This window comes from Pithys albifrons, chromosome Z (assembly GCF_047495875.1).
Source record: "Pithys albifrons albifrons isolate INPA30051 chromosome Z, PitAlb_v1, whole genome shotgun sequence".
Classification (NCBI taxonomy): Eukaryota; Metazoa; Chordata; class Aves; order Passeriformes; family Thamnophilidae; genus Pithys; species Pithys albifrons.
This window is the reverse complement of record NC_092497.1, coordinates 2,952,527-2,979,279: the sequence shown is the minus strand read 5'-3', so window position 1 is coordinate 2,979,279 and position 26,753 is coordinate 2,952,527. Positions and strand designations below refer to the sequence as shown.

Here is a 26,753-nt window from a genome sequence, read left to right as displayed (position 1 = left end):
GCTCTTTTTTTCTCATTTTCATTCCTGATGGTTAGCAACTTCAATTATATTAGGAGACCTGGAAGATGTAGAAGAATCCCTCATATTACTTTACATTTCTCAAGTGAAATGGTTAACCCCAGGTGAAAGCTGTAATGGATATCTCCAGAGGAGCACATCTTTCCACCCTATCCATGTCTCATTGTGCCAGGTGTCACATCAAGTGTTTCATTGCCACAGAACTAAACACCACTTAAAAGCTGATATGGAAATGGAAGGTTTTCTTTGTGTCTGAAGAAACTATTCTGCTTTACCAAAAAAGATGTTGTTTTTCTCTTGTTTCAGGCTGGGGAAACATATATTAAATTTCTTTTTGCATTGATCTTGAAAAAAATGCAAAGACAGTGATGCTTCAAGTCTAAATGTGAGACTTTCCCTCTGCTGGACTGGCTCTGTGTGCTGTGGATCACACCAGTGGAAAGGGAACAAATCATGTTTGCAGAACCACTCTCCAGGTCATGAAATCCTGGTTTCAGGGTATTACCCTGTTTACACTTTCTGGTCCCGTGTGACTTCTGCAGAGCAATGGGCTCTGAGACATTTCAGCACCAAAGCAATAATAGAAGAGGAAACTACATCCCATATGGATGTAAACCCAGAGGCATCAAATCCTCAATCCAAGCTGGTTTATGGAGCAGCGTCAGTGAAGGAGTGAGAAAGAGGAGTCAGAAAAGTGGTGTGAGTATAGCAAGGTGAAAGGACCTTCCCAATTCTTGACTACTGCTCACACAGCCTGGCCACACAGGAGAAACTGGTGGATCCCTGCAGTGATGTCTCATCTGCCTTTCCCCTGGACACTGTTGGAAGGTGGATCCTGCTTCTCTGTGAAAGGCAGAGCTGTTCCATCACTCAGCTTCGGGGGCTTGCAGGAAAACCAGAGTAGACCCTTTTGTATCCCTTTGACACCTCAAGCAACAGTACCAGGAGAACAAGGGCTCAGGAAAAAAAAAGAGATGCACAAATGCCTTGGGAGAGCATCATGGGCTTTTCTGCAGTGACTCCAATGCAAACCAGGACCACTACATTTGTTTCCATTAGTGTTTTGAGGTAGAAGGGAAGAAATGGCATGTATCTGAGCAGTTCATGCTCTATTATGCAGGTATTGGTCTTTACAATAATTTGGTGAGCACTGTGCCTTTGTGAAAAGTCCCCTATCACCAAAACAAGTGTTCAACGTTTGTAACAAAAGGTATTTCACTCCAGGTCTGTGTTTGCAGCCATTGAAACCCGCAGCAGCAAACCTGCCCTAATAAAACCCGTGGCAGTGCCACGTAGGCTCCTTAATGGTCTGCAGCTGGAAGTGACATTTTCAATAGCATGCTAAACATTTCAAATGTAATTAGAGGAAGAGAAGAGCTTTGGGGGAAAAAAGAATCACTTTGCTTGCTTGACTCTGTATAATTTAGTGTGATGTAGTGAAATGCATTCTCTTTCCCAAATGTGCTTATCCAAAAGAACAGTTATTTGTCCCATTTATCCTCCTTCCCAAAGGGGCCCAGGCTGGCCACTGGGTGATGCTGACCTTTGTGTTCATCTGAAAAGTCCTCACAGGGCCATTTTGCTTTTTTCGCAGGTGGTGTGGAAAGTCTGTGTTTTCCTGACCTTGGGCAGGTTGGATTGTAAGCTCCTTGTCATGCATTTCTGCAGTGATTAGCACAATTGAGCCTGACTTCGGAAGTGGTAGATGAAACACAGATAATGACATTACTGCTCCACTCCACTGAAAGCCCAACCTTCAGCACCACAAGTTTCCTTTGGCCCTCTTGGGAGCAGCTACCACTTGCCTATATTCGCCCCTAAAATATTAAGCTATTTTGACATCTGTAGAAACGTGGGATGATGGAGGGGGAAAAGAAAATGAAATGAGTCTGGTGGATTCACTGCTCACCAGACACCTGGTTCCTGACCTTGCTTTAGTGAATAGTCTCTATTCCCTCCAAAAAAGAGCTAGGAGGTTCAAATTTGCTGGCAGAACCACATCCAACCTTGGATACACACATGTCCATGGAAATGTCCACTCTTTGCAGACATATTCATTGACTATCCTCTCTATCCCTTATCTATCTGTAGCAGATCTTTTTTGGTTTGGTTTTGGAAGCAGTTGATGTCTGATCAAGGATAATAGTAGTCATTAACAATGCTTATGTTTCCATGGGAGTAAAAAACTCCTCCTGCTTGGGACATTGAGTGCTCAGGGGCCAGAGAGGAATTGCTGCTGCTGAGACATTCATAACCATCAACCAACATTGCTCAGCCCCTTAACTGACTTTTATTTTTTTAAATTTTCATGTTTTCTGAAACATGAAGTAATGACCATTGCAAAGACAGTCCACCAGCCTTGCATCCTCTGAAATTATTTATCCCCTGCCTGGTTAAGTGACCATCCATCCCTAAACCCCACCTAGTGATACATCACCCAGAAAGTGGTGGGAGTTTTGATAGCAGCATCAAATCACTGGATATGGAGCGTTAATTGTGAGGTGTTAAAATCATAGCATCTAGCTGTGCCTCAGTACATCTCAAAACACTTTTAAGAAGGTGAATAATTTTTATCCCTAATTTACATAATTGAAAATGAGGTACAGGGATGTGATTTACACAAGGTCATTCAGCAAGCCAGTGGTAGAATAAAAATAGATTCATTTTGTATATCTCTTCTTTAGGATCATGTTAGTTCACACCACAGCATTTCTCATTAGAGCAGACAGGCAATGCAAAATCTCTCACAACCTTTGACAAAGGAAAAGATTAACACTTGGGGCAGTTTTAGAAAATGGGTCCCCTGCCTCCCTCTTCTCTGTGTCTATGCAACTTGTTCAGTCCAATATTTGACTCAGGTCAAAATCACCCATAAATTACCCTCAGAAATCCTCTCCAGTGCATCTTGAAGATGAACTATGCCTGTGCAAAAGCACTTAGCAGGTCTGAGTGAAGATAGAACAGTTTCTCAGATTATATTCTTGTGATTGAAATAAATGTTGTGTTTTATTGAGAATACTTGATGCAAAAAAAGAAGCATTTAACAAGAGTGCAGGATAATTTATCCCCAATAGGAGCAAAGGAAGTTTGTAGAAAAGAGCTTTTACAAAACTGGTAATTCTACAGCTACATCTGGCTTTTTGGGCTTTTTCTATCTTGTAGTAAAAGGTTCTGCAATTCAGGAGATTGGAAAGAAATGAATGAATGTACAAGGTCAACAATTCTTAGACTTCTCTCCAAGTCTGCTATTTTAATTCATTACATCTTTTTTAAAAAAAGATATACTTTTTCAGCTCTGCACTGTGACACCTTTGCAGTGTCTTCTGCTTAAGCTGTAATGCCTGTAGCACATCTTTCATAGAATCACAGAATGGTTTGGTTGAAAGTAGGCTTAACTCCCATCAGCCATGGGCAGGAACATCTTCCACTGGCCCAGGTTGCTTCAAGCCCTGTCCAACCTGGCCTTGGATACTTCCAGGGATGAGGCAGCCACAGCTTCTCTGGTCAACCTGTGCCAGGGCCTCACCACCCTCACAGGGGTGAAATCTTTATCTTTGTGATGACCCCATTTAGTGTAAGGAAAAATCCTGACACTGAAGAGAAAGGAAGGTGTAAGGCATGTACGTGGGTTATTGCTGGGATTTTCTTAGGTGTTGAGACCACATTTGGGCAATTTGAAGGACTAAATCAGCCACGGCACAGCTGCTGGCACACTGCAGTTTGCTTGCTCGTTTGTGTCCTAAGTTTTTTAGTTCAATCCATGCAGAAAGATGCAGGAGTTGGCATTGTCTTCCTCTGTACTGAACCACCAGCAAAACTGGGAGGATGATGGACTCTCCTCTTCTTGGGCAGTTTAAAACACCTATTTCTCTTCCTCTCACTTTTAATTTAAAGCAGAAACTATTCAACAAATCTGCCCCAAGGATCAACAGAGTTTATGAGGTAACAGTCAAGAGCCAAGAAGTGGGCTTAGAAAAGCCCTTCTGAAGTGTGATAGCTGAGTAAATCCTTACAAAGGGCTAAAAACGTCAGTTCTTTAGGTGTTTACGTTTTTTTAAAATAATTTATGGCCTACAAGTGCCCAAAAGGCTTGGAATCATATCCATGAATTGCAGGTACATATCTCTGGAAAAGCTGCGGGCTGTGAGTTCAAGGCCCCAGCTATTTAACATCTGAGGCAAGATACTGTTCCTTAAAAAGGTAGTTCCTTCAGGGAAAGAAAAGGAAAATCAAGGATATACAAATGGGTTTGATTTGAGCTCAGATCAAGAAGGGTCATAAGATACTTTCTCCAGTGGAGGAGCCTCCAAGAAGGAGTCACTGGGGCAGTACAACTATATAAAACTCAATTAGACAATGCCTTAGCAGTTGGTGTAAATGAGAGAATGGCTCTATTGAGTGAAAGAAGAATTTGGGTTTTAAAACCTTGTTATTTACTTCTGTCTTTGCTCCTACAGAAAAGTCTAGTTCATCTATAATTAGACTCTTCCTGGCTCTCCTTGGTTGATGGCGACTGAGATAATCAAGAATTTGAAATTAATGACTTTAGACAGACTGCTTATCACCTGGGCTCAAATCTATTCAGGCAGATGAGGAAGCTAAGTCCAGATTTCCCATAACTCCTTGTTTCATGGAGAAAAAGGCAACAAAAATTAAAAAAAAAAAGAAGGGAGAAAAAAAAAAGCTTTTTCTAGGTACATAATTCGATCACTGAGGTACTGAGAAACTTTGTGCTATTCTTCCAGAATGGTGCTTTAGTCCCTATAGCAGAGAAAAAATTGAGGCCTATATTTAGAAAGCCAACATTTCTGCAGACCTACAGATACTGATCTTGCATAAATGTAGAAGTAAATGAACTGAGATATGAGAAAATACATAGTGCCTATCTGAGATTGGGAGATGGGGAGTCTGGAAGCGATTAAATTTGCTCAGGGAGTCTAAATATATTAGGTCGAACACCAGTATCTCAAAGTAAACAGGGGCAAGATAAAAAGACATGGAGCAAAATTAAAACTAAATTTCATCCACAGTGCTTTGCTCTTACCAGAATCTCACTGGTGAGCTCTAAAAAAATCAGGAATAAGTTCCTTGAAATTGCAGTTGTGAAGTCTTTAAACTGACTGTTTGCAAATGAGTGATGACTTCCTCCCCAGTCACTTTTACCGAAGTTAGAGAAACTAGATGGGGGCTTCATTCCTCCTTTATGTCTCATGCAGAGATGCAATTCAGCAGCTTTTTTGTGGGTAAAATAGCATTTAAAAGCATTACATTGGGGCCATAAAACTGACATGCTTTTCCAGAGGATGCAAACACAGTGGCTGCAATTTAAAGACCTCCTGACAGTCTTTGCCATGGCAATTACTCGCTCTTCAACTTCAACGCCCCACTGTAGTCAAATTGCACTGAAAGGATAAACAAAAGTGGGATGAGAACTGGAAGCAAAACCACTGCAGCAAGACTTCACTGACAGAGACAGATTATGACTTGCAGTGCATGGCAAAGTAGCCACATTGGGCAAGGCATTTATAGAATCATAGAATCATAGAATCGATTGGGTTGGAAAAGACCTCCAAGATCATCGAGTCCAACCCTTGGTCCAACTCTAGTCCATTTACTAGATCATTGCACCCAGTGCCACGTCCAATCTGTGTTTAAAAATCTCCAGGGATGGTGAATCCACCACCTCTCTGGGCAGCCCATTCCAATGCCTGATTACTCTCTCTGCAAAGAATTTTTTTCTGATATCCAACTTAAATTTCCCCTGGCAGAGCTTAAGCCCGTGCCCCCTTGTTCTATTGCTGAGTGCCTGGGAGAAGAGACCAGCCCCCACCTGGCTAGAACTTCCCTTCAGGTAGTTATAGACAGTGATGAGGTCACCTCTGAGCCTCCTTTTCTCCAGGCTAAACACCCCCAGCTCCCTCAGCCTCTCCCCATAGGACTTGTGCTCCAGTCCCTTCACCAGCCTTGTTGCTCTTCTCTGGACCCGCTCCAGCACCTCAATATCCTTTCTGAACTGAGGGGCCCAGAACTGAACACAGTACTCAAGGTGTGGCCTCACCAATGCAGAGTACAGGGGAAGGATCACTTCCCTGGTCCTGCTGGTCACGCTATTTTTGATACAGGACAGGATCCCATTGGCCTTCTTGGCCACCTGGGCACACTGTTGACTCATGTTGAGCTTCCTGTCAATTAGTACTCCAAGGTCCCTCTACCTGGCTGCTCTCCAGCCACTCTGTGCCCAGCCTGTAGCACTGCAGGGGGTTGCTGTGGCCAAAGTGCAGGACCCGGCACTTGGCCTTATTGAACTTCATCCCATTGGAATCAGCCCATATCTCAAGTCTATCCAGATCCCTCTGCAGAGCCCTCCTGCCTTTCAGCAGGTCGACACTCCCTCTCAACTTGGTGTCATCAGCAAATTTGCTGATGATGGACTCAATCCCCTCATCTAAATCATCAATAAAGATGTTAAACAGGACTGGACCCAATACAGACCCCTGGGGAACACCACCAGTGACCGGCCACCAGCTGGATGCAGCTCCGCTCACCAGCACTCTCTGGGCCCGACCCTCCAGCCAGCTCTTAATCCAGGAGAGGGTACACTTGTCCAGGCCATGGGCTACCAGCTTTTCCAGGAGTATATTATGGGAGACAGTGTCAAAGGCCTTGCTGAAGTCCAGATAGACACATCCACAGCCTTCCCCTCATCCACCAGGTGGGTCACCTGATCGTAGAAAGAGATCAGGTTGGTCAGACAGCACCTGCCCCTCCTAAACCCATGCTGGCTGGGTCTAATCCCTTGTCCACCCTGAAGGTGCTGTGTGATTGCACTCAGGATGATCTGCTCCATAACCCTGCCAGGCACAGAGGTCAGGCTGACAGGCCTGTAGTTGCCAGGGTCCTGCTTGCAGCCCTTTTTGTGGATTGGGGTGACATTGGCCAACCTCCAATCATCTGGGACCTCCCCAGAGAGCCAGGACTGTTGGAAGATGATGGAGAGTGGTTTGGCAAGCTCTTCTGCCAGCTCCTTTATCACCCTGGGATGGATCCCATCTGGTCCCATAGACTTGTTAGGATCCAGCTGGCTCAGTAAGTCGGTCACTATTTCCTCCTGGAATACAGGAGGGGTATTCAGCTCCCTCTCCCTGTCCACCAGCTCCAGAGGCCAGTTGTCTTGAGGGCCACCTGTCTTACTGGTGAAAACTGAGGCAAAGTAGGTGTTAAGTACCTCAGCCTTCTCCTCATCTTCCTTAACTATATTTCCCTCCAAGTCCAACAGAGAATGGAGGTTTTCCTTGCCCCTCCTTTTGTTATTAATGTGTTTATAAAAGGACTTTTTGTTATCCCTAACTGAAATAGCCAAATTTACTTCAAATTCCACTTTTCTTTCCCTAATTTTTTTCCTGCATGACCTAGCTCTATCTGTAAATTCTTCATAAGTAGCCAGCCCTTTTTTCCATAGTCTGTAAACTTTCTTTTTATCCCTGATTTCTTGCAGAATCTCCCTATTTAACCAAGCTGGCCGTCTTCCCCTCCGGCTGGCCTTTCGGCACACTGGGACAGCCTGTTGTTGTGCACTCAAAATTTCCTTCTTAAAACATGTCCATCCCTCCTGGACCCCCTTGCCTTTAAGGGTTGTTTCCCAGGGTATGCTCTGAATCAGTTCTTTGAATAGGCCAAAATCTGCTCTCCGGAAGTCCAAGGTAGAGGTTTTAATGGTGGCTCTCCTTACATCCCTGAGGACTGAAAATTCTATTATTTCATGGTCACTATGCCCCAGGTGGCCTCCAACCACTACATCATCTACCAGCCCCTCTCTGTAAACAGTAGGTCTAGCAGGGCCTTCCCCCTGGTAGGCTCATTTACCAGTTGATGAAGGAAATTGTCCTCTATACACTCCAGGAACCTCCTTGACTGCCTCTTCTCTGCAGTATGAAGCTCCCAGCAGATACCTGGCAGGTTAAAGTCACCCACAAGAACAAGGGCTGGAGATTTTGAGACATCTGCCAGCTGCTTGTAGAATAATTCATCCCCTTCATCATCCTGGTTGGGCGGTCTGTAACAGACACCCACAAGGGTGTCAGCCTTGTTGGCCTTGCCCCTGATTCTGGCCCACAGGCACTCAACCTTGTCACTGCTGACCTCAACTTCAACAGAGTCAAGAGACTCTCTAACATATAAAGCCACCCCTCCATTTAAATGTATTTTATTCTGAAACATGGGCAAATTGTTGACTTCTTGATGGGACCAGGAGATGACTGAAAGAAAAAGTCTTGTGATGGTTAGTATTCCCTCTAACTAGCCCATAAATGCTCAAGGCACCTAATGGGATGCTGTCATTAGTCACAAACTTCAGAAGGACATGTTAGATTTCAGAGGAGGTCACAGAGCTGCTACAAGGGCTGGAACCCCTCTGCTCTGGAGCCAGGCTGGGAAAGCTGGGGATGTTCTCCAGGGGGAACTGAGAGCCCCTTCCAGTGCCTAAAGGGGCTCCAGGAGAGCCGGAGAGGGACCTGGGACAAGGGATGGAGAAACAGGACAAGGCGGAATGGCTTTAAACTACCAGAGGGCAGGGATAAATGGGATATTGGGAAGAAATTATTTTCTGTGAGGGTGGGGAGGCCCTGGCACAGATTTCCCAGGCAAGCTATGGCTGCCCTAACCCTGGAATTGTCCAATGCCAGGTTAGATGGGACTTGGAGCAACCTGGGCTATTGGAAGGTATCATGGGTTGGAACAAGATTGGCTTTGAGGTTGCATCGAACCCAAACCATTCTATAATTCTATGATTGAGACTGATTATTTAGAAGATAGAAAAAAGAACATCAGTCATGTTCCATGTATTCTATATTCAAAGAGAAATGGGGCAGGCCAGCGTGAGGCCCAACCTTCCACAGGCCATGGGCAGACAACCACTTAGTCCAAAAAACCAAAAAAAATCCTACAGAAAGAATTATTAACTTCCGATGCCTCAAATTAATGGCAAATACAATATATTTTTATTTAATACCCAAAATCCCCCATGCATCTGACAAAAAATATACCCTGACCACTGACCCCACTACTCCTTCCAAAAAGTAGAGCCTGAAACTTCAAGCAGTGCTGCAGCCAATTTATTTAAATTATGTATGGAGAGCAGGCATGTATTCAAAGGATAGCTATATCCTGGGATACCAGCAGTAATAAATACCCTGCCCACCCAACAAACTGTCATGCTGCATTGTGTGAAGTTTTGGATAGGATATGCCTTTCACATGACTAATGCAAGAACAATGTAGACAACATATGTTATGTCTTAAACTGCAGTTTTCCTTCTTTCTGCAGGAAAAGAGCTGAACATTTTTGCTGAACAAAACCTGAGTGTGTTGTTTGTCCAAGGCTTAAATTAACCCTGCAGTTAGCCACATCTGGTAAAAACTAGTACCTACAAGTGGAAACAAGTGTTATGAAGAAATAAGGAAAGAGAATGAGAGGTTCAAATGTGTATTTATATACATATTTCAGGTTCTGGACACATAGATTACTATTTTAGATGACTTGTGGCAGCTATCTGGGTACATGTTCTTAGCCCACAGCAAATTTAAGCTAATGGAGCCTATCTGCTGCTTAGCCTAAGGCTAAACTCTGTTACTTCCCTTTGCCACTTACCAACAGCACACAGCTAGAAACTACCACTGCCCAGCTGCAAAGGGTTGACTGCCCAACCTCTATCAACAGCATCATCAGTGGCACAGCGAAGGTGAGCCACAATCACTTGTGCAAGAAGGAAAAGGCAAGAAAACTACCTGGATTAACAGGATTCAGTTGTCACGCAACAATGATCAGACCCATGGCACTCATCGCCATGTGTGGGTGCTAAGTGTCTCCTGATGAGCCTGAGAAAGAACCTGAATGAGTAAACTCACTGAAAGGTACTTAGTAGACAAAAATGATACCCAGTTCAGATGGTCTGAGTGATGCATAGCAAGATGCAGGGGATTGTGGAAGGACTACACTGTGTGCTCAGTTCCTCCTCTTCCTGAGGCACCCAGAGATGCTGCTGTTGGAAAGAACTGCTGGGCTTCACAGACCCTCAGTCTGACCCAGTTCTCATCTTCCTACATCCCAGGCTGTTTGTGTTCCTGAGCCCTAAGGACCAGCTCAGCTCTGGTGGGTGTATTTCATTCTGTCAGCACGGCCAGTCACCAGGGAGCCATGATGCCTCTTGAGAAAAATGTTCTTTTATATATATTTTAGTTGGTAATTGAAAGCAAATCTGCAAGTTCAAGTTGACTTCCTGCTGCTATTAGGAGGACATCTGAACCAACCTTGCAACTGCAGAGATGCCTGTTTGCTAACCCAAAACTGTCATGAGTGTTTCAATAGTCTTTTCCATAACTGCATGTAAACTGCAGATCCAAGGAATAAGTGTTTTGGCAAAGTAATCAGTTGAAAGCAACTCCCTTACTGCATTCAGCATCAGCTATAAAACATGATATTACACAGTTTAATCAACTAAATTGCTCTGTGTTATGGGAGTGATAAATCCAAGCTCAAAGCTTGGAGTGTCTGGGAATAAACAATTCATGTTAGGTGGATGGTTGTATTTCCCATATTTCACAGCAGACAGAAGCTACAATAAGATTTCTTTTCTTTCTCTCCTTTTCTTTTTTTTTTTTAATAAAAATAAAGAGGCAAACTTCCAGTGGGAAAGTTTGATTCAGAGGTAGCATTTTTAAAATTAATACTGCATGGGACGGAGCCTTTCCCATCTGCCACAACCTGGATTAGTCAAGAGGATGATGGCCAGGGCACATCCATACTGACATAAAACCTCATCCCACCATAACTCGCTGCCTCAGTACAAGCAGGTAATGACTGAGTAGTCCTGATACCATTCCTCCTTGGATTTTGACAAATATTACTGCCCAAACAGCCTTGTTAAGAGCGACCCAGGTCAGTCTGTGGGAGCTGTTGAGCTTCCTCTTTGGGCTGGAGCAGCAAGGGCTGGCTGTCAGAGAGCAAGCCATTGCTAATGCAATATAATCTCTTTCACTTGAAGGTGGGATGGGATGGGATGTCACCACAGTAGTGTCAATGATGCATTTGTTACAAGATACTGCTGGTGCCTTAATGACAACACAAATGACTGTGACAGCAGCACTGAGCGCTGCTCTGCTGTTTGTGACACCAGTCAGGGTGTCCAGCAGCAGGGAAATAACAGAATCTCTCTCAGCAGGGCACTGCACACTCATGGCTGATGTAGTGATCTTAATAAAGGCAGACACAGATCCTTATTTCTGTCTTCTAAAGCTCACTGTGTTATGCCAGGCTGCATTACCTCATGTGTCGGTGTCAGGGCGATGGCATAAATTGCTCTGGAAGTGCCATGCTGCCTGTGTGAAAGGTATGGCATGAACAGAGTCCATGTGTTGGGAGAACAGGCTGGCTGGCTTTGCTCTGGAGAAGCTATCCCTGTGCTACAGTGGTGGCTGTGAGCTCAGACTGAAGCTGGAAACCCGTTAGAGCAGATACTACACCTGCATGAAGGAGGTGTGCCTAGAGAGGCAAGCTGGGACCCAGGATCACTGTAAAATCCAAGTAATCCACCCAGCCTGCAGCAGAGCTGGGAGTAGTGCCCTCAGGCTGCCTTGTGTCCATGGAGTAGGGTGTGTTTCCTCAAGTGAAAATGTTGTCCTGACCTCTCCCACCCCACAAGTCACTGCCCTGACCTTTGTTGTCGTGCCAGACCCGCACTTTGCAGAGGTCTCCGAGACTCAGCATGTCTGAGAAGCTGAATTCATCCATCTGGTTCCTCTCAAACTTGTTAGACTTGTTGGACTCCTTCAGAGCCAGGGTCCCACTGTCCCCATACTCCCCAAACAGGATCAAGGACACATTGGCGTCAGTTCCTGCTCCTGGAAGGAGATAGCAAAGGAAAATATTATGAGTTAGTCTATTAAGTCAGACTGACTCCCAGATCCAAACTGCATGGGGAGGAAGCAAAGGGAGGCTGGAAGAGGCTGTAGAGATGCTCATGTTCCTCTAGGCACAGCCAAAACATTTCAGTGGATTTGTATAGGATTCTGCAGGGAGGATACCTAAATCCAGCTAAAATCCAGCTGTTCCAGCCCATCCCACAAACAGAGCTGGATGCTTTGCCCTTGAAATCAAGGTGTGCAGACCATGACCATGGCAGTGTCAATGGGAAGCAGGAACATCTGTTCCTGATGGAGCACTGTCAGTCACAATGCTCTTCAGAGGACGTCAGTGTTGTAACTTCCATTATTCCAAGGTAGTTTGGGAAGTAAAGTGACTCACCCAGCAGAATCCCATAATCTACAAAAGTGTTAAAGAACATACTTTAACTCTTATAGCTACAAAGCATTGTCCTGGGCTTTGCACTGAGACAGAGTGCTTTTTCCTCACTGTCATTCCCTTCTGCCGTCCCACTACCTCTTCCAAGATGTCCAAGGACTCAGGATGCTTCACTTGGGATCTGTCTTCTCCTGCTCTCACAGTGTTTTGTGGCACAGGGATTTCAGAGCTAAGTGTGGATCATCAGACAAGCCACTACGGCAACTTGTGGCCCACTTTCCCCTCCCACAGGTCTTCCTTCTACATTACTGTTTCTCAAAATATTGCCCATGCTGCATTTAATGAAAAAAGTCACAGCTTTTCATGCAATAGTTTGTCACACCAACTCCCAGCTTCTTATTATGTATATGTTAGGAAAATAAAAATTTCTAAGAGGATCTTTATTACCTGACACTGAATTTCATATGTCTACTACCATCCATATTTTGTCAGAGAAACCAGACACACTGTCTAACTTTTGGGGAGTTCAAGGGCAAACCATCACCTGCAGTGACCTTAGGAACATTTTAGCTGCCAGTGTTACATTTTCATCTGGCACTAGTTATAATTTGACCAAAATGATTGCATTTTACTTTCAAAGCTATAATAAAAAAGCAGGTTCATAGAGAGAAAAATGATTCCACATGGGCAGGCTGTCCTTCCTGTGTCAGAACCAAAGCCCTTAAATTTCGGAGAAGAAAAACAAGATCATCAGACCCAAATCTGTCTTACAAAGAAACTCAGCATCTGCTGCCCTTGGTTAGAGAGCCCAGCTTTGAAACTCTAACCACCTGCCAAGCTGTTTATTACACAAGAATATCATAAATGCACTTTAAGCCACATGGACAGTATTTCCCACAGCTCCATTCAAACACAATGCAGAGACAAAGTTGGAGGTGCCGTAAACTTTTGGAGAAAGCTACCACTTCCAAAGGACAAGTATTTAAATTAGGAATCAATTAGGAAGAAATCACGCCTGTTCTTACTGAAGGACTGAAAAAAATTACTAAAAGAAAAAGAGGAGAAAAAAATCACACAGAGGAAAGGCAAAGCTACGTCTGGCTTCCCATGTTAAATTTGGGCTAATTTTCAGCAGTTCCCTTGTAAGGGTTTAAGTAGGAAGAGGGACCATCAAGGATTCAGGCAGTTCATCTGGCAGTACCTTTTATGACCCCCAAGCTTGTTGAGGTGAGGAACAAAGCAAACTCAAGTCCATTTCCTTGCAAGGAGCAGGCTCCTAATTAATGCCAGGTCTCAAAAAGCACAGAACCAACTGTTTCTTAGCAAAAGCATCCCTGCAAGAAGAAGCTTTTGAAGGTCCCATGCTGTGACATTTCCCTCACAAGCAATTAGCAGGAGATGGGAAAGTAAAGAACAGAAATGTTAAATCAATGTACATTTCACCTATTTGGGTCTCTGATATTTTTTTGGTTGTTGTCAGTTCCAGGAAACTGCCAGGAACATTTGGGAACTGCAAAAATTTTGACAAATGAAGAGATGAAGGTACTGTGGTTGCACAAGACTTAACAGTGATGAGTGCAATAGCTTATGTGTCGGTGCTGGGGTCTACAGGGCTGAACTGAACTTCATCATCAACACCCTGAACAATGACAAGCAAGATTTCCAGATAACAGTAAATCTGTGGGAATGACTGATGTGCTGAATGCCAGAATTCCAACCCAGATGGACCTTCAGAAACTTGAGAACTGGGCAAGCAGAAATGCCATGGAATTCAGCAAGGAGAAATAAGAAGTTGTGCATCTGGGCTGCAACAAATCCTGCACATGCTGGAAAGTTGAATGTGACCCAAAGGTTAGAGCAGTAACATTCATACTGGGATTGAATCCAAGCTAACAGGAAGTCCCCAATGTTCAATACAGAATGCCAGTTTGAGTTCCTGGGTCATTGTGAGACACCAAGCAGATGTTGCTGGGGACATTCAGGTTGGGCATCAGAAAAAGACCAAGTTGCTTAGGAGCATAGTGCAGGTCTGGATCAGATGCCTGGGAAGGTGGTGGCATCACCATCCCTAGAGATGTCCAGCATTTGGCTGAGCAGAATCTTAGCTGACTTGACCCAGTGTTGGCAATAGCCCTTTGAGCAGGAAAATGGGTGAAAGAACCTCCAGAGGACCCTTCCAACAGAACTCTCTATGATTTTATGATTCTTACTGAGCAGATGCATAATTTTTAAACACACTGTGAGCTTGAGTCACCGCCTTCTGAGGCCAAAGAATGTCCTTCTTTTGACATAACAGGCTTGGATAAGGCACTAGAAACTGACACCTACTGTCCTCAATTATGTAATTTGTAGGTTGGAGCTGAGCTGACAACACCCTAATTAATCTTACAAGAGCAGAGATAAAAACCTTATGCTTCATTAATGCTTGGAAAATGGGAAAGGAATATTTATTCATTCCCCATCTTTACTGCACTACCACATATATTGTGCCCACATGTAGAATACAGCAAATAAAAATTAACCCGTGAGGACATTTCTGTGCCATGGAAAGAGCCATCAGGTGGTCTGGCTCTATTGCATTTGTCAGTGAATCTTACCTTCAAGAAAATGAGATTGTGCTTTACTTGTAAGATCAAAAGTGGATCAAGATCTTGAGTTTTAACCAAAGATTACCCATCTGACTTTGGACATGTATACCCTAACAACTTCTTCACTTCTTATCTATGTATAGTGTGAGAGCTGCCATCTGAGGTGCTGCTGGTGGTGGAAAAGAAGTGATTTTTGACCTTTGCAGGAGCAGAGTCTTTCCCTGATACAACCTCTGTATGTTACTTTATCATCACAGCAGAATGACTTTGTGAAAGCCAAACTGCGACTCAAAGGTTTGTTTGGGGTAAAAGTAAAATGAGGCTGTTGTTAAATGTGAGTGTGTGGTGAGGAGGAAATGGCTTATGCTTTCTAGTTTGCTGCAGGGTATTTTTGTTGTGATTCATTTTCCCTAACTTTAGCTATCTATCCTAATTTCATCATGCAGTCAGAGACTAGCAGAGACTCTCCAGAAGGACTATCCAGACCACTGATGAAGACTTCTCTTTCAGAAGAATTGACCAGAGGCAGTGTAGACCAGAAAGGACTAAGACAAGAAGTATGACAAAGAGGTAAAATGGATTTGCTTTCTTTTTTTTAATTATATTTTTTTTGTTTACTCTGTGACTCTGATGCACTGCAAAGTTGAAAGCTGTTGCAGAGAAAAACATTACAACTAGAAATGGACACACTTAATTCCAGTCCCTGTGCAGCATTGCTGTCCCTAGACAATGTCAGTGTGGCAGGAGATGATAGAACATGTTTAAACTAACTGTCAAGGATAAAATGCCTTTCATCCTGAATGGGTCCAACCAGGAGTAATCGTGGAATACATAATGATCAAAGGGGGAGATGGTTCATGACTTGTACCCACTTTAGATAAGCTGGATAAAGTTCAGCATTATGTCAGTGAGCTATGTGATCTAATCACAAACAGACTCTCTGAAACCTCCCTGTAATCTTCTCTTTCCTACTGGTTGTCGCTGTTCATAATGAAATGAAATGTTTCTTCATTAATACCCGTCATCCTTCATTCAATGGGAAGGGCAGATCTGTCTACTGTTGCTGTCATCTTCTATTCTACTCTCATTTCTATTTCCATCACCTGTGTGAGTTAGGGCTGGATTTCACAAAAAAAGGTCACAGCAAAAGCTATGATTATATTAGATGGATTGCCAGATACCTAAAAAAATCTTCCACTCTATCTGTCTTTTGTTTTTTGTATTTCACTATATGTTTTTCAGACAAGCAGCAGACAGAGAAAATAGATAATAAATGGTGAGGTGGCATGAAGATGTTCTGCCAGGGAGATTTTGATATTCTTAGATCAAACTTCACAAGCTGCATAAATTACCACTGCTAAATCCAGGGGAAAAAAGTAATAAAGAGAAAAACCAGAAGTGATGTCAAGGTCAAGAAATGGTTATGTCACTGGTGTGACAGAATACCCTCTAAGGTTAACCTTTCAATAAAAGGTGTCTTGCAAGACAGTGTCTGGTTGCCCCATCTTGGCACAAGACAGCCTGTCTGTGGCTGCAACCTTCATCTAGCAGCCTGACAGAATTTCTCATGAAAAGAGGCAGAGATCCCAGGATATGACATAGAAATCCCAATTCTTGGCTCTGGAAGCTCTGCAGCTTTCTGTATACTCTGTTACACCTCTTCTATCTGGTATGCATTTAGGGATGGTTTTTCACAGCCTGAGATAAATGGTCACACTTCGAAAAGGAGGGTGAATTATTGCTGTATGCTTTGGGCAAGGTAGATAGTGCCGACTGAAAATCACCAGTTTTGACCACTCTACATAAATGGGCCTGACCAAAAAAAAAAATAAAAACCAAAAAAAGGTGGCTGCTGACCATTGCAGCATGGTCTGGTAATAGTTTCTGTTGAAGTGTCTTCAGAGGAAGCAGTGAACAGTCAAATTTAGACCTTGTGTCTAAAGATGTTAGGCCAAGAACTCAGATGAGGATGAATCTTTCAGAATAACACTGTTGTGATGAACATAGAGCCAAAATGGTTGTTTTCGAGCATAGTATTGTTAAATTATGCTTTTTAAAACATAATTTCAAATTAAGCAGATGTTTTCCATTGCTAAAAATCGAACTTCATGCAAGAAAAGTCATAAAGTAGCAGCCAAAGACAAACCTCCAATATCACTGGTTTTAACCTGAAGAGAGTATGTTGTGTCCTCCATCATCTGCTCCTCATCTATGACAGCTGGCATCTCACACACCAGGCTTCCATTGGCATTTTTCAGCTTTGACAGCCACTCTCCATAGGTAAATGTGGCCACTTCTTGATTAGTCAGGTTCTTCAGGATGATCTGTTAAGAGACATAACAAGGGACGAAACTTACTTCAGCTGCTGTTTGGATGAGGACAAAGACTAAACCTATAAAAGTGCAGGACATGGTAGAACATGGCTTGGCCATGTGGTGGAACAAAGACTCAAAACCTGTACTGAGCTTTTCTGGGATAAATGGAGCTCTCTCCTGTGGACAGTATTTGGTGTGGTGATTTGTCCTGAGAAATGGTCTCCAAAATATCATAAAACCTTTTCATCCAAGGGGCAAAACTTATGGAGAAATTTGCTCATCTCTAAGGGACAAAGCTCATCTCTAAGGGAGTCAGACCTTTCCTGGGAGCCAGCATGGAATTAACTCCAAATTAGTAACAGTTATGAAGAACTTCACTACCTCTCCTTGAAGCACATAGCATCTTTCTTTTGCCTTCCTCCTTTGTATGAACACATAGAGATCATTGTAGAGAGATATAAACCAACCGCAAACAAGTTTAAGCAAGGCACAAGATAAAATTAGGCCAGCAAAACTTAATGTTTCACACACTTCTCCCTCTGGGAGAAGGTGACAGAACAAACAGTATGCAACAGATATTAGTCACACTATCTAACATGTCATGGAAGGAGCTCAGATGCTGTGGTGATAAGAACAGAACGGGAAGGAATTCAGAACAAGTCAGTGAGTTACTTCAACAAACACCTAATAAAATACACACCTTTATGTCTCTTGTTGAATATGGGCTCAGTGGAGCATCAGTCAGGTGGGAGAAAGGCATTACACCTGCCTACAGCAAAAACCTAGCAGTAAGTTCTCACTAAATTGGGGGGAGTTGGAGGGAAGGGAGGAGACAGGGCTGCAAATTACCATTTGTGTTCCAATCTAACAGAAATAGAGTACCTGAGTGTAGCAGTGCATCAGTAAACAATGCTGGTAAAGGCCATGGAAACACAAGCCCAGACATGTCAGAGAAGTGTGACAATATTAGGGAGCAATGAGTCATGGAGTTATAGGAGATGTCAAATTAAAAGGGAGATGTGTATATCCACCTCCTGCTCCAAGCATGGCTAACTGCAAAGACACTAACTTCTGAAAATCTTTAAGAGTGTAGATTCCCCAGGCACTCTTGAATCATCATCCCAGGGTTGCCCCACTATCATTGGGAAGATTTTTTTCCTTGTATCTGATCAGGGTTTTTCCTCATTGCAACTTGCATTCATTGCCTCATGCCCTTTTGCTGTTCATCAAGAGTCTGGATTGATGGTCTCTGTAACCTCCCTTCAAGCAGACGAAGACTGTACTTAGATTCCCTCTCAGCCTTTTCTTCTCAAGGCTCAAATTTGCTATTTTCCTCAGTCTTCCCCAGTGTGTCATGTGCTTCAGCCCCTTGACTATCTATCTCAGTGACCTTCTGCTGCACTCTCATATATCAGCCTAAGAAAAAAACCTTAAGGAAACTTATTTTGAGATAAAATGTACTCAATTCCATCCTCAAACTCCAGGTGTCCCATCCACAGCCTCCTGTTGACCCCAGCCAAGATTTCCTGCAGTCTCTAGCAGTTCAAAAGAATATTGCTCCAGGTCATAAAAGTTTATTTTAAAGAGGGCAGTAGATACACTGAAGCCAAGCAGTAACCCATAGTATTTGTGCACTGAGTGGTTCTGTGGGTAGGAGGCTCATCTGGGGTTTTCACTCTGCCTGATGCTAAACAAGGAACTCTTAACAGAGCACCATTATCCCAGAGGAACAGGACATTTTTGGCTGTTGAAGTTGCCCCACTTTTCTAAAAAACTGCTTATTCACAGCCAGTGACACTATTATTTTTGTGGTCAAAAAACTGTTCCGAGTCAAGAGATAACTGAATCACATCCTTGCTTTGAACCAAGGAGAAATCAGCTCTCCCCACCCTAGCTGGTGACCTCTCTGCTGGGGCACAGACCAGGAGGAAGTGTCCTCTCTCAAGGATACATGAATGATGTCTACATCCTCTTAGGTGTCCAACCCTGACACATTTCTTTGGCTAAAATTTGGAAAATTGAATTTTGAATAATGTCACTTTGACTGAAAATGCACACACACACACACACCTGCCCCCCAATGCATAAACTCCGTTCTGGGAAAGGTTCGGCCAGCAATACCTCTGCCCTGCTTGGGAATGACAGCAACACTTTTAGTAGCAAAATGTCCTGAGCAGAGCTTGTAGGGAGTTGTCAGGAAAGCAGTGGGGGGTAGAAGCAGATTAGAGTTGTCAGCTGGAGTGCACTGCCAGACAGAGAGATCAGACCTCTCACAAATACCCAGCACATGCCCAGCACTCCAGATGCTGTCTGGGAAAAATCATCTGGCAACTAAAACTGCTGGAGTAAAATGCCCTTTCTTTCCATTCCCATCCCTTCACTCAGGATGTCTGATTTCATCCATATGCAGCTTCATGAAAGCAGCACAGATAGAGAGAGCTGCCCCTGATTCCTCGTTCTGGAATGCTGCTCCAGGGAGGCACACACAGGAGAAAGATTCATTTTATGCTTCATGTGCTCAGGGGAGATCAGCTCAGAAATCCAACTGTATCCCAGGCTGATCCTGTTTTGTGGGCAGCAGGATAAGGCAGGGAAGGATTCTGCTCCTCCACTCCACTCTGGTTAAGATCCCATCTGAACTGCTGCCTCCAGACCTGGGGCACCAACATTGTAAGAGGGATGTGGAGCTGCTGGAGCGAGTCCAGAGGAGGCCACAGAGATGCTCCAGGGCTGGAGCCCCTCTGTTCTGGAGCCAGGCTGGGAGAGCTGGGGGGTGCTCACCTGGAGAAGAGAAGGTGCCAGGGAGACCTGAGAGCCCCTGCCAGTCCCTAAAGGGGCTCCAGGAGAGCTGGAGAGGGACTTGGGACAAGGCATGGAGGGACAGGACACAGGGAATGGCTTCCCAGTGCCAGAGGGCAGGGTTAGATGGGATACTGTGAAGGAATTTTTGGCTGTGAGGGTGGTGAGGCCCTGGCACAGGTTACCCAGAGTAGCTGTGGCTGCTCCTGGATCCCTGGAAGTGTCCAAGGCCAGGTTAGATGGGACTTGGGGCAACCTGGGCTAGTGGAAGGTGTCCTTGCACATGACAAGGGATGGGACTGGATGACCTTTAAAGGTGATTTCCAACCCAAACTATTCTGTGGTTCTGTGATCACAGTGAGGGACACTGAGGAAGCAGGAAGTCTGCAGGAGGCTGATTGCCTGGTGACAACGCATGTATGTTGTCTCACTTACCCGTCATGAACTCCCTGTATCTGGTCAAACAGCCCAACCACATCACCTCAGCCACCCCTGTGGTCAGTGGTGGGATCTCAGTACCCCCCAGGGAAGCAACATATCCTACCCAAGCTGGGGGTAGGTAAACAGCAATTCAAGGCATTTCTCCCTCTCTTAGGTCTCTTGGGTCTCTCTACCCAATGACTACAGAGGGGGCCTAATGTTTTGGTAGAAGAGGTGAAAGCTGAACACAGAGTTTTTCAGTGACTCAAATAGCAGAAAATGAGTCCCATCTCACAGGGAGAAGTTTGTGGGTGTTCCACACACAGAGACTGATGCAGGATTTTGGTTTCAATTATGAGGGTCAAGAAAGACACCTCAGGGAGATGAGCTGAGACTATATTTATTTTCTGTCTGTTCCTCTCAGAAAAACTAGCTACTGGCACTTATTTTGATGGCTGTGGATATCCTTGGTGCTTTCTACCTCTAACTTTCTCACTAATTATGCATGGAGCTTATCTGGGCTGTAGAACACCTATGAACAATGAAAAGAAAGCAGGAGTAGTGTGCATTAATAAAACGTTGATAATTTGCTTTGTGGCTGAGCAAATACCGTAGCTGACAGGAACTTTAAACCAACAATTTGAAATTAATTGCACACTGTATCAGCAAGGGAAATGTTTGACATGTGAGACCATTCAATTTACCCTGACCTAGCCTTCTCCCAGATGCCATGTAAAACATGCTCTGCAGGGTCTCCCACCCCAGTGACACCTAAATATATTCTGAAATTCAACTCTGGAATACATCCTAGAATTCATTCTTAAAGACGCATCCACAGATTTTTTTATGCTCCTGTTGCATGTCATTATTCTTCACTTAAAAACAGGATCCTCTGACTGTAAAACAAAAAGACTTTGCTCTGTTGCAAAGACTAAAAGTCAGCTTCAGCTATATAATTCTCAACTCTCAATAATAATTCTCAAATTCTCTTAATCTCCTTTATACAAAGGAGAAAGGACTGAATAAAGACCAAGTCCCACATGCAGGATTATTTGTGACGTTTGAATGCAATGCAATTAGTGCTTCATTAAGGCAGCTTCTTATCTGTCTGGCTTTGACAGCACAAAGTAACATTAAAATTCTGAGGGAAGCAACTCTGCAGAATTCAACAGCCTCATAATTCCTGCTATTTCACTCAGACAGGTTTTATCCCTTCTTGTTTCTAGCTTTTCAACTTCATATCTAAGACGCTGGGCAGCAGGTGAAATGATCACATGGACAGAGGAACCAGCAATCCCAGGAGGATGTTTCCAAAGTATGCATTTAGATAAGTTTCCTAATTAGAAGCCAAAATTCTTTCTATGCTGAGGGAGGTGAAACACTGGCACAGATTGCCCAGAGCAGCTGTGGCTGTCCCATCCCTGGAAGTGTCCAAGGTCAGGTTGGATGGGACTTGGAGCAACCTGGGCTAGGGGAAGGTGCTCAGCCCATAGCATGGGGTGGAACAGGATGAGCTTTAAGGTCCCTTCCAAATCAAACCAGCCTGTGATTTTATGATTTTTTCCCCTAATTTTTCAAAAATTCAGAGCAGTGTCACGATAGTTTGATGTGGAAGAACATGGGATTTAGCATTATGTCAGAGAAAAACATCCTAATTCTAGGTCTCTCTCAGAAGTGGTGTGATTGGAAACATCTTCGTGGATGATGGAGAACTTTCACTATGTCTTTTTGTGCATAGTAATGACCAATAATGTTCATTCTGTCCCAGAACATCTCTAATCCAGTTTTGTTTGCTGTAGAAGTTTAGGTATCAGCATTTAAAACTTATTGCTACTTGAGGTGCAGTTTCAATTTTCAGTACCAACTTCATTACTTTGCTGAGATTCTGAATGAAATTTTAGTGTATTTTATCTAGACAGAAAAAAATATGACTACTTGCCTACTTGTAAATTGAATCTTTTGGCTGTGTACAGCATCACTGATAATTCAAGCATTTTAATTGGTATTTATGCATTTCTATTTCTCGTAAACTAAAAGCAGTGTAAATTATGACTAGCAACAGCTTACCAAAAGACCAAAGAGAATTAAAAAGATCATTTATTGTTAGTTTAATAGAACAAGAAAACTGAGAATATCCTGTAGATAAATGGAGCAACAAATGGTTAATTACGGGGTTGATGGCTTAATCTAGCTTCTCATTTCACTGTGCTAGTTAGCACTAACTGTGAACCATCTGTCTGAGAGTTTAGCACTACCCCCACAAGTATTTCATTATGCAGTTTTAATATGCACTTTTGACAGAAATGGAAATGGGCTCCGATCAGTTTTCATGTCACGCCAGGCTACGTAAGTTTTTAAGGCTGGAATACAAATCAGAGAACACAAATCCTTCCTCCCCTCTTCCAGAGCACTCCTGTCATCACCCTCTGCTTGGGAATGCAAATGCTATGTTTACCTTTGCAGGGAAGGTGGGAAAGAAAACCAATAAATACAGTTCACTACATATCACTGGAGTTAGAAGATCCTCCGTGCTCTGTTTCTCTAAGAGAAATAGAAACTATGGGCACAATTTTCACAAGCTTCTAAATTAATAGCATGATAAAACAATGGTTTGGGTTGGAAAGGACTTTAAAGATTATCTTGTTCCAACTCCCTGCCCTGAGCAGGGACACCTTCCACTAGTCCAGGTTGCTCCAAGCTCTGTCCAGCCTGGCCTTGGACACTTCCAGGGATGGGGCAGCCACAGGTTCTCTGGGCAACCTGTGCCAGGGCCTGCCCATCCTCACAGTCAAGAGTGTTTTCCTAATTTCTAATCTAAATTCCTCCTCTTTTCATTTAAAATCATTACCCCTTGTCCTATATGCCCATGTTAAAATAATTTTCTCTCACTTTTATAAGTCTTCTTTTTCAAGTCTGGTTTCAAGACCTGTTCTTGTGTGCATCTTCCACATGTGGCTTCTGTAGAGCTGGAAAATACCTATAAGCTCATTGGGTAGGTCCAAATGAGAGTCCTTTGTGCCCACTGTCCTGGGAAAGCCTTGCTTTGAGTAGCTCAGTCCAGCAGGATCAGGAATGCCTGAACAGAGTAGTCAATGTGAAGATGCAAAGGTGCAGCTAAAGATGCCTCTATCCTTTGCCTTCAAGCTATTCCTGGTTCATGACTGCAAGACCTGAAATGTCTCTGGATGAATTAGCTTTATTTGATTTCATTTTATAAGAATACGATTTATAAAACTCAGGGGAAAGTATGTGAGAAATGACAAAGGGAGTCTGACCAAAATGCCTGAATCATATCAGAGAACAGATTGAGTTATTTCTTAGGCACAGAGAGAAAAATTGTGTGTCCGTGGCATCTTTTCTAAAGATGTATGCTGGAGGTCTAATCCTTTGAAAAGCTGCACAAGCATTATCATAGAATGTTAAATATGTTAAGTATTGAAAGGAGCTTTAAAGCTCATTTCATTCCAAGCCCCATCAACCCTGGCCTTGGACACTCTCATGATTGGAGCAGCCACAGCTTCCCTGGGTAACCTGTATCTGTATTTCACTACCCTCCCAGTAAATAATTTCTTACTAATATCTGTCCTACATTTCCTCTGTTTCAGGTCCCCTCCTCCCACAGTTGCTGAGAAAAAAGTTAGAAGTGGAAATACGCAAGTAAATGACATGAATGCTTTTTAGCTCATGTTAATGAAGGTGAAGAGAAATTCATCACTGCACTGGGAACTGGGGGCTACCTAGGGCCAGTGTTTGGAAACACATTATCTATGGGAAAAAAAAGAACTGCTTTAGACTAGTAAAAAAAGGATAAAGAACCCAATTAAAAAATCTTGCATTATTCTTCTTGACCATAGGTTAAGCTGCTGGGTCTCAAAATACTCTTATAAAAAAGTCAAGATGCAGAGATCCAGTAGGATATCTACATAAGAAAAAGCATCCTAAATGAAAATGGCAGAGATGTATTTCTGCATTAATGAAATCTGATGGTGTGGATTCAGTACCTCACTCCTTCTCTATCTTAGAAATATGATTATAGGGACCTATAACAAGCAAACGACTTTTGAACTGCTTGAATACAGCTGATCCTTATAAGGATTTGGTGGTTTGGCAGAGAAGATAAAGGCAAGCATTGCACTTTTGTGCAAAGTAGAAAAATAGGGAAAAATATAAACAATTTGCATATTTCATCCAAAATGCAAGATGAAAAAGATAAATGTATGAACAAGAAAAGAAAGAAACCTGCTTGTGTGCTAGAGAAGAAGAAAGGGGAGAGTTGGGATGATCCAGCTGAAAGAATGGATTATTTGGATTGTTCCACCCAGCTCGGGCCTGCTTTAGTTGTCCCTACCTGGCAGAGGGACATCTGCCCTCCTACAGGTTCAGAGCATGACAGAGATCTACAGGGGCTACGGGTACAGCCCAGGGACCAGAAAATATTCCAAGTGTCCCAGGGGTAAGCCAAGCTTCTTGCAGAGCGGGAGAGTGGGATAAAACAGCAGAGTATGTGGTAAAAGCATAGAATCTTTTGGGTTGGAAAATATGCCCAAGACCATTGAGTCCACCCATTAACCCACAACCACAGTGGTCACCACTAAGCCATATTCCCATGTGCCACATCCAGAAGCATTTTGAACACTTCCCAGGATGGTTATTCTACCACAAAAAAACCAAAAAACAAACAAACAACAACAACAACCAAACAAACAAAAAAACCTTTACAACACAGCTTTTGCACTTGCTCTCTTCTTTCTTGACTCAATTCCTACAGGGAAAAAACCATGAGAAACCAAATGGGAAAAAAGGTAGGAAGCTAATAAAAGTGAGTCACTCAGAGCCTTTCTCCTCTTTGTCAGGACTGAGACCCTCCAGGCTGTGGGAGAAGTGCGACGTGAAGCAAGTTACCCTTTCCAGGAACCAGTGAGGGCGAGTCCCCTTCCCATCCGTCCGGATCCTCATCTTCCTGAGGGGTGCAATATCTGCAATCTCCATAATGAAACTGTCCTCTTGGCCTCGTTCAAACCTGGAGGGATTGAAAGATGGAGGAGGTTTCCTGCTGCTTTACAACATTGTTGCGTCTCTGTCCATGTCGCGACTCTCACCATGCCAACAGCCTCAAATTAAAAGTTTGAGTGCACTTTACTGGACTTGAGCTTTTCTGTGTTGCAATCACCAGCTACTGTGCTGTTGGCAAGACACCTCAGTGCAGATTTGACAGGGATTCCTCCTCCCCTGGAAAATCAAGCCCCTACAAGGCACCTGGAGCTGTTCCAGGCAGCTTGTAGCATACATTACTGCTCTGTTTTTAACCATAACAATGGCTACTCACAGTCAGGCTTCTGCACATTGCCTCCCTCCTGGCAGCTGCCCACTTGCCTGCCCTTGGCCCGTTCCAACTAGAAGGCAAAATCATTTTGCTTCATCTCCTTTCACTGAGGCTCAGCACAAAACTTTGTGTTTGCTGCAGAGAGAGGCAGTTGCTGCAGCTCATCTAAATACAGCACTTGAATGTCAGAGCCCAACACCTAAGTTTAGTAAGGACAGGCAAATTGTATTAGAAAGAACACAAACCCAATCTCGTGAATTTGGGGAAACTGGATTTGCAAACTGTCCCTATCTTCGGTAAGAACCACAGTGGGTTTGGGTAAAGTTGCATGAAAGACTTTACCCTGTGCTTGGCTGCTGTGTACAGGCACAGGGATGTGTAAGAACTGCTCATCCATAGCAATCAGCAGAAAGCAGAAAAAGGGAAAAAACAGCTAACATATGCTTCCTGAAGAAGATTACACTGGCTATGACTGTGCCTTCCCTCCCTCTTGGCATCACTGGCACTAGGAGGAAAGCCTTGCTTCAGTGAAAGTGCTGCTCAGGCTCAATATTACTTTGTTCAGAGCAAGTATGTCTTCTAGTTTGCCCCCCAAATACTCTGGCAGATCTGTTGTGGGCTTGGACTTGGAAATCCAACTCTTGCTAAGGAGAAAGGCAGCCAAATCCAGGGTCTACCAAGCACCACTGTGACCACTGTGCTGTTGAGATTCCTTTTCCGTGCAAACCTCTCCTTGTGAGGGAGTTAAATGAGTCTGCAGAGGGATTTGGGAAGAGCTCTGCAAAATGTGGGAACTGCCATAACAGAGACTACTCATAATGATGATATTTCATTCCTGTCAATGCACTCACCTTTCTATAGCTATGCAGTGCTAAAACATGGAGAAAAACCATTTCTTTACCAACCTCTGTTCAGATTACCCCATGCAGCATGAATGTGATTATCCTCTCACCATTATCTGAGCCTGCATAGCTGCAGATGTTAGCAATAGGGGTT

General features: G+C 43.6%; 1 protein-coding gene across 1 annotated transcript in view; it reads right to left on the bottom strand.

Annotated features, from left to right (window-relative positions):
• The window catches only part of LOC139684523 (lipoxygenase homology domain-containing protein 1-like), a 53,816-nt gene that overhangs the window by 9,476 nt on the left and 17,587 nt on the right, over positions 1–26,753 (bottom strand). The window contains exons 4-6 of the mRNA XM_071580559.1: positions 25,337–25,454; positions 17,047–17,224; positions 11,727–11,912 (exon numbers count right to left, since the gene is read on the bottom strand). Coding sequence (XP_071436660.1) covers positions 11,727–11,912; positions 17,047–17,224; positions 25,337–25,454 — 482 coding nt within the window. The remainder of the gene's footprint in view (positions 1–11,726; positions 11,913–17,046; positions 17,225–25,336; positions 25,455–26,753) is intronic.